The sequence below is a fragment of the Crocodylus siamensis genome, chromosome 14 (assembly GCF_052110815.1).
Source record: "Crocodylus siamensis isolate JL-2025a chromosome 14, ASM5211081v1, whole genome shotgun sequence".
NCBI classification, from domain to species: Eukaryota; Metazoa; Chordata; order Crocodylia; family Crocodylidae; genus Crocodylus; species Crocodylus siamensis.
The window spans coordinates 3,226,035-3,233,163 of record NC_143408.1 but is presented as its reverse complement, the minus strand read 5'-3'; the positions used below and the strand labels follow the sequence as shown (position 1 = coordinate 3,233,163).

Sequence of the window (7,129 nt, the reverse complement as noted above, 5' to 3'; positions counted from 1 at the left end):
GGGCAGGGCCGTGAGCCCCTGGCTCGCTCCAGAGGTGGGTAAGCAGGGTGGCATGACATCCGCCGGGGTGGTTCGAGAGCCAAGAGCCCTGGCACGGGCACGGCCACCCCCCAATTCCCCTCCTCCTCCTCTGTCTCCTGCGTCCAGCCAGACCCTTCCCCTTCCTTGAGGCCGGGGGTGGGGGGCAGGCAGAGAGAGAGTGTGTGTGTGTGTGTCCAAGCCACGCAGCTGCCCCACTCTGCCCCTCGCGCCGTCCATGTTGAATGTATAACTTGTCCCTGAGCTCCCCGTGCCAGCCGGGCGTGGGCATCCGGAGCCGGCTGCGCCCCGCATGGGGCACCCACCGCGTCAGCCAGCCCATCCTGTGCAATAAACACGCCAGCGTCTGGCAGAGCTATGCCCGGCTCCGGCTCTGTTTGCTGCCCACGGTACCCCCACCTCCCCAGGCCTCTCGGGGCCTGGGCACTGCCAGGGGTCAGCTAGCACAGTGCCCCCAGCCTGGGCAACGTGGACCCCTCCAGCAGCCGGCTGGAGCCACTGCTCTGCGGCTATGGTGGCCTCCATCAGGGCCTGGGCCAGGCCGGAGGAGCAGAGACCCCCCCCAGCACAGGTCCAGGGGTGGGAACAATGGGGGAAGCTGGACGCCCCCCTCCCCTTGCACCCATGGAGAGGTGCTCTGCAAGCTGGTAGGAGCCACGGGATTGCATCTCTGCCCTGGACAAAGAAGGGGCCTGATTTGTGGTGCCCGATCCTGGCACCTGCCACGGGAGAGTGGGGTCAGCTCCGGGAAGGGCCGATGCCTGGAGCCCCCAGCCCTTCTCCTGCTACCTTCAATAGCCCCGAGCCCCAAAGTGCCACAGGAGGCAGGCTAGCTGGGGGCTGACGGAGAGCCGAGCCAGGCCCCCAGTGGCTGACCCTACAGCCATGGGGCAGGATCCTGGGGTTACAGCCTTGCAGCAGCTTGCTGGAGCCGTGGCTCCCCACCCCGCGGGGCTGCTTCTCGATGGAAGCAGAAATAATAACTTACAGCACAAATAAGCCGCTGTAATCCCGGCAGCTGGGCTGCTGATTAACACGGCTGTTAGGCCTAATCCTGTCCCCTGCTAATTGCCCCCCCCAGCTCCTCTGAAAGGGGGTGGGGGTGGGGGTGCCTCAGCTGGTCCATTTTGTACCCTTTGCAAATGTGAATGGCTGGTGCCTGCTTCCCTGTTGTGTGCACACTATGAGCCACATGTACGCACATGCACACGGGCCCCAGCACTTGGGTGGCTGCCCCCCCAGCACGGGTGCATCCCTAATGAGCCACGCGCCTGCCTGAGCTGGCACCGCTCAGCGCCAAGGTCATGCCAAGGATGGCCCCATGCTGGGCGGCAGGCCGTGGCCCTGTTGCAGGGGGCAAAGGTGCCCCCGTCTCCATTTCCCGCCCCCCCCCAACTGCCCCTCTCAAAGGGGAGCAGGGCAAGGCTTCCCCATGCTGTGACGGCTCCAGCAATAAATTATCCTGGAAGGGCCCCTGGGAGTCTGGTGCCCCCCACGGCACTGATGACACTGGTGGGGAGGGCAGCGTTGGCCCTGCAGGTCAGGTGGGGAAACTGAGGCACAGGGAGGGGAACGAGGACATGGGCCACGCATGCACTGACCCTTCCCGATGCCCATCACTGGGCAGCTGTTTAAGGGGAGAGCCCACCTCCCCCTGCAGAAAACCTGGCTCCCCCCCATTAGACAGCACTCCCCACACACTAACCCCTAGACCCCCCTCCCCCACACACCTTAACAGACCATGGTGCCAACTTCATGCCCACTTCTGGGTAAAACCCCCAGTGTGAGATGGGTTGCCAGGCGGGGTGGGGGGTAAAACCCAGCTTCCCCCACCCCTGCCTCCATGTAGCCCGGAGCATTGCAGCTGATGCGCCAGCCCTGGGAGCCCCTGCATGGAGAGCCCAGGGGTGCTGGTGGCTGCCTGGGCCGATCGTCCCCACCACAGCTCTCTGCCAAGCCCAGCCCCAGCATATCACAGCGGCAGGGGCAGCCCTGGTACAGAGCTCCCCGGGCACTGCCGGGACCGCAGGGCCCCGCTGCACAAGGGCAGAGCAGCCCTTGGGTCCAGCCAGGGTGGAAGCGCTGGGGATCAGGGCAGCATGGCGCCGTGCGGAACAGGGGACAGGGATTTGTGCCCTAGTCCAGCATTAAGCCACAGCCACTGCTCTCCTGTGCCTCACTGAGTATAGCCCCACTAGGCTATACTGCCTCCATCATGCTCTCCCTCCATCCTGACCTGGGATGGGGTAGGCAAGAGCGCAGTGTGATGCCCATTTTCAACCCTGGCGCACAGCTCATCCTCCCCGTGGGGCGAGGAGGCCGCAAGGCACTTTCGTGGCAGCTCCACGCCTGCTGGGCCCCCTCTGCCCCCGTGGATGATCAGTGCCCGGGGGGGGGGGGGAAACACTCTCCCCACTACCAGCCCCAACCAGCGCAGGGGTTGGGAGGGGCACAGCTACCGCCGGAGGGGTGGGCACGCACCTCCCCCCGGGCTGGGGAGTGGGGGCGGCCGGCCCAGCGTGACTCAGCACCGTGGTGTGTGGGTGTCACGAGTGCAGCTCCCTGCCTGCCAGCCTGTGACGCACAAGTCGCCGCTCAGTGCCAAGCCCGTAACCGCCAGGAGAGCAGCCAGGCAGCCCGCTGCGCTCCTGGGTCCAGCCTCAGCAGGCCCGCCATGGTGCAGGGACCGCAACGAGGTCCCCAAAATCTTGGTGAAGTAGTTTGGCGGGAGGGCTCATCACTGCAGGGAAATCAGAGTCGGGTTAAGCCAGGATGGGAGCCTGGGGGAGCACATCAGAGATCTCAGAGAAAGGGCGGCCAAAGACCGTGCAGTATCCCTAAAACACCGGGTGCCAGGGACGCTGTCTGCCCCATGCCCAGACCTCAGCCAGCCCTTCCCTGCTGTGCCCTCTGCCAGGCTGACCGCCCCCCAGGGCAGCCCCAGTGCTGATCTCAGCCCTACCAGCCATCCTGCATCAAAACCACCATGAGATGATGTAAAAACCTTTTATTTACGCTATAATACACACTGGCTGCAGCTCAGCACCGTGCCCCGAGCCTAGGCCGAGGCTGCGCTGCAGCAAAGGGGCCTGTGCATCCCCAAAAGGGGACTCAGCATCATGGGATTAAGCAAAACTCCAGCTCCCAGAGGGGCAGGCCGCTTCCCCCTTTCCCTCTTGGAGCCAAAGAAGCTTGCCATGGCACAAGGGGCTCGGGGACACCAGGGCAGGGAAGCTTCAGCCTGGGTCTCCACTGTGGCCAAAGTAGATCACACAGGTGTAGCCAGCAGCCGCAGAGAGAAGCCCCCATTGTGTGTGTCCCATCCCCCCCGCTGGGCTGAATGGGCACGGAGACCTCTCAGCCCTCGAGACAGCCGAGTCCTGCCCTCCCAGCCTTGTTTGGAAGCCACTTCTGGAAGCCCTGAAACCAGTTTTGGGATCCCAAGTGGTGCTCCCCAGACTGACAAGATCCCAGGCTGGGAGGGGCTGTAGGCACCACTGACCTCGAGAGCACATCTGCAGCAGGGACACGTCCCACCCGGACACACAGGGGAGGGCAGGGGCCAGCAGGCTGGAGCCCCAAGTGAGCAGCAGCAGAGTGGACCTCTTGTGAGGGCCCCTTGATGTTTGAGGTGAGCTCTCAGGCAAGATCAAGCCTTACTGGAGGGAGATGAGCACAGGGGGCTCCAGCTCAGCCCACGGCTCCTGCAGTGCTCCAGCTGTCTGGCAGGCCATGCCCTGGGGCCTCCTGCTGCACCCGCTGCGGGCACTCGCACAACCAAGGCCACAGAGCTGAGCACGGCAGCGTCCGGAGTCCAAGCAGGCAGCCACCGGGCCAGAGCAGAGCCACTGGTCAGCGCCAGGTCAGCTGAAGAAGTAGGTGGATTCCTTCACCTTCTCCAGGTCTAAATCACCTGCGGGGAAAGAGGGGTCAGTTGGGCAAGAGAAGGCATCAAGCTCAAGGAGGGGGCATCCCAGCTCCTCCGGGCCTGCTGGTTCCCCCACTCCACCCAGGCACCCCCCTGGGCTGTGGCACCCCCCTGCTGCTCTTGGAAAAGGGTTAGCGGTGAGGTCAAGGGCTGCAAGGGAAGGAAAGGCCGCTCCCTTACCCATCAGCAGGCACTGCCCCCCTCGCCCCCTGAAAGGCAGCCACTGTTGGGGTGCAGCACTGGTTCTACCCGTGGCTGCTAAGAAGCCTCCATAGCTATTAGGTGCCAAGCAGAAGAGATGCTGGTGAGGGATCGAGGCCTCAGTCATGATCCCGGACCCAGCACAGGTGATGCTGCTGGCAAGGCTGGCGCTCCTTGTTGGTGGGAGCACGGAGCGTGAGGCAAAGACCAGAGGCCGCGCCAGGGATGGGGCAGGCTGGCACCGTGCAGGCAAAGGCCTTGCCTGGCCCATCAGCCCCCAGGGCTGTTTACTCAAGTGGCAGGGACCTCCTGGCTGTGAAGGATTGAGCTGGTAACCCAACTAGTTGTACAAACACCTAGGCACCACTGGGCTCTTGGGCGGGAGGCTCCATGACTGTACCTGTTTCAGGAATTTTGGAGAGTATCTCCTCCAGCATCATGGACTTCTTGCACGTGGGGCTGGATCTGAAGGAAGCCAGAGCAGGAAGGGGTGTTGAGCACAGCTTTTACCTGCTCCCTCCCACAGCAGCTCCCAGCCAGGACCCTCCCGTCAGCCTCAGGCAGCAAGCTGGACACAGCGAGGAGGTAGGGAAGCAGGGGGCCGAGAAGGACCAGCTCCCCCCAGAGAGGCTTGGGTTTGCATCTTCCTCGAGGTTCTTGTGGCTCTGAACCCACCCCTGGTTCTTCCTGGGTCCTGTCACCACCTCCCAAACGTGCCCAGCTCCTCTGCTTCCCCCACTTCAGAGAGGGGGCGGGGGACTGAGCAACTCATCCCAACTCAAGTGCCTATGGTCCCAGCCCTGTCACGCTAACCACTGAGCTCCCCCAGCTCTGGCATGCCAGCCGCTGAGCCCCCCCAGCCCTGCAGCTGGACAGCAATGGCAAGAACGCTAGTAGCTCATGGGGAGACAAAACCCAAGCCTGCTTGAGTGTCCCCGGTGTGGGGTGGGTGATGAAGGAACTTACAAGTTGACCGTGCAGTACTTCTGCAGCATGAACTGGGCCAGGTCCTGCAGGATGGGCTGGCTGTGCAGCTCCACAAACTGCTCCCGGCACATCTAGTAGGGCAGGGGCATGGGTGAGTGGAAAGGAACCAGATACCCATGCCCACCCCCAGGCCAGCGAGCCCAGCTAGCTGGCTCCTGCTACACCCCACGCAACGGCCACCCCAGGCGGGTCACCTGGTTCATGATGTCCACAGAGCACGCGTGGGTCCAGTAGCAGTCATGTACCGAGACGAAGGTCAGGCCTTGCCTAGAAGGCAGCAGGGTGGCAGTGTCATGCGGTGCCCACAGTCCTTCTTCCTCTGGTGCCAGCTCAGCCAGTGCCTCCTGCTGCAGGTGCACCCAGGGGGGCTGCCAGTCCTCCATCCCTGGCTCCCCTGGCCACAGACTCCCAGTCCCTGGGGCAGGGTCCAGGGAAGGCAAAGTGGGGACCAGGCCCCATTCCAGCACCCAAAGGTCACCCAGAAGTGACCTTAAAAGGTCCAGGCTCCCATTAGCCTGCACTTCATCTCTCACCCTCCCCTGCTGAGGACCCAGCTGCACCTAGCAGACAGAGTCCAGGTCCTCCAAGCCCTCCCATCCCAGGGGGGGCAAACACCTGGCATGCCAGCTGCCCCCCAGCCTACCTGCAGCAGTGCAGCGCCGTAAGCATCATGTGCGTGGAGTCCAGTGAGTGGATAAAGTTGGGTGGGAAGGCGTTCTTTTGCTTCATCGTGTTCGGTTTCCTACAAGCAGCATGGGGAGTAGTTGGACCCTGCCTAGCCCGCGGGATGTAGGAGGAAGCATGGAGGGGCAGGCCACATCTTGCTCTAAGTGTAGCACTGGCCAGGCCAGAGGCAACAGATACTGGATCCAGAGCCTGATTTGCCCCTCTTGTCCCCTTACCCCTTGTCCCCAGATGATGGGCCTGCTCTGGCTCTGACTGCATCCAGCTGCCCTGCTCAGTGAATGCATGGGGCTGGATGCCAGGAGCTCTGCCCCGCTTCCCTCTTAGGGCTGTTTGCACCACAGCTCTGCTGGAGGAAGGGACTAGGCCCCTCGCACCCCGCAGATCCTGGGGGATCCTCAGGCAGGCATCGGCTGAGGATCCTGCTTGGTGCCTGCCCCAGGGACCTCCAAAGCACCTGATGGGGGAGCTGGAGAGAATCTCCTGTGGCTGTGGGGTGGATCAGCCAGTACTTACTGGCTGTTGTCAAACTGCATCTTGACCGACACGACCTGCATTGCGCTCTGCACCTGCAGGGATACAAGTCAGCCTCAGTCCCCATCCCTCTGCTCCTAGGTGCTGTGGGGCGGGGGACACAGAGGGATTGGGCCCTGAACTGAGCCACTGGGGTGCCCCATGCTAGTGTTGGGGCAGCCTTGGCCCTCTCCCCATGGCTTCCCAGTCATCCCTGCCTGCCCCCGCCCCCCAAACGGTCATGGGCAAGGCCGAGACAAGCTCCTGTCTTGCACAGGGGATGTCATGGCAGCTCAGCCCCGAGTCTTGTGAGGTAGATGGAGAAGGAGTGGAGGAGCGTGGGATGGGGAGGCTGAGTCACTGAGCCTCGAAAAGCTGCTTCTCCTGCTTTCCCGCAGTGCTGAGCACACCTCTCTTGAAAGGTTAATTACCCACTGAGTTGGGGGGAGGAGCCGTCACGGCTCTCCTGCACGCTCCCAGCCCCCGCGGGGGAGGGGGCTGCAAGTGCATGCACGCTACACGCAGCCTGATGCTGCACACGCTCATGCAGGCCAGGCTCTCTCGGGGCAAAGTGCATGTGTGACACTACCAGTTTCCAAGCACGGAAGCTTGAGTAGTCTCAGTGTGTGCATGTGAGCGTGTCTGCATGCGTGTGTGTGTGCATGCAGCGCGTGATTCCACATGTGCAGGCACTGGCCGGGGACTCTCCCTGCTCCCAACCCAAGGCGGAAGGGAGCTGATCTAGGTCCCCGGGTCCTTCGCTGGGGACTCGGCTCC

The 7,129-nt window shown here is 63.2% G+C and overlaps 1 protein-coding gene across 1 annotated transcript in view; it reads right to left on the bottom strand.

Annotated features, from left to right (window-relative positions):
- Positions 1–3,031: 3,031 nt before the first annotated feature.
- Positions 3,032–7,129, bottom strand: part of POLRMT (RNA polymerase mitochondrial) — a 17,270-nt gene continuing 13,172 nt past the window's right edge. The window contains exons 18-23 of the mRNA XM_090027910.1: positions 6,356–6,408; positions 5,799–5,897; positions 5,350–5,422; positions 5,135–5,226; positions 4,569–4,633; positions 3,032–3,952 (exon numbers count right to left, since the gene is read on the bottom strand). Coding sequence (XP_089884036.1) covers positions 3,903–3,952; positions 4,569–4,633; positions 5,135–5,226; positions 5,350–5,422; positions 5,799–5,897; positions 6,356–6,408 — 432 coding nt within the window. The 3' untranslated portion in view covers positions 3,032–3,902. The remainder of the gene's footprint in view (positions 3,953–4,568; positions 4,634–5,134; positions 5,227–5,349; positions 5,423–5,798; positions 5,898–6,355; positions 6,409–7,129) is intronic.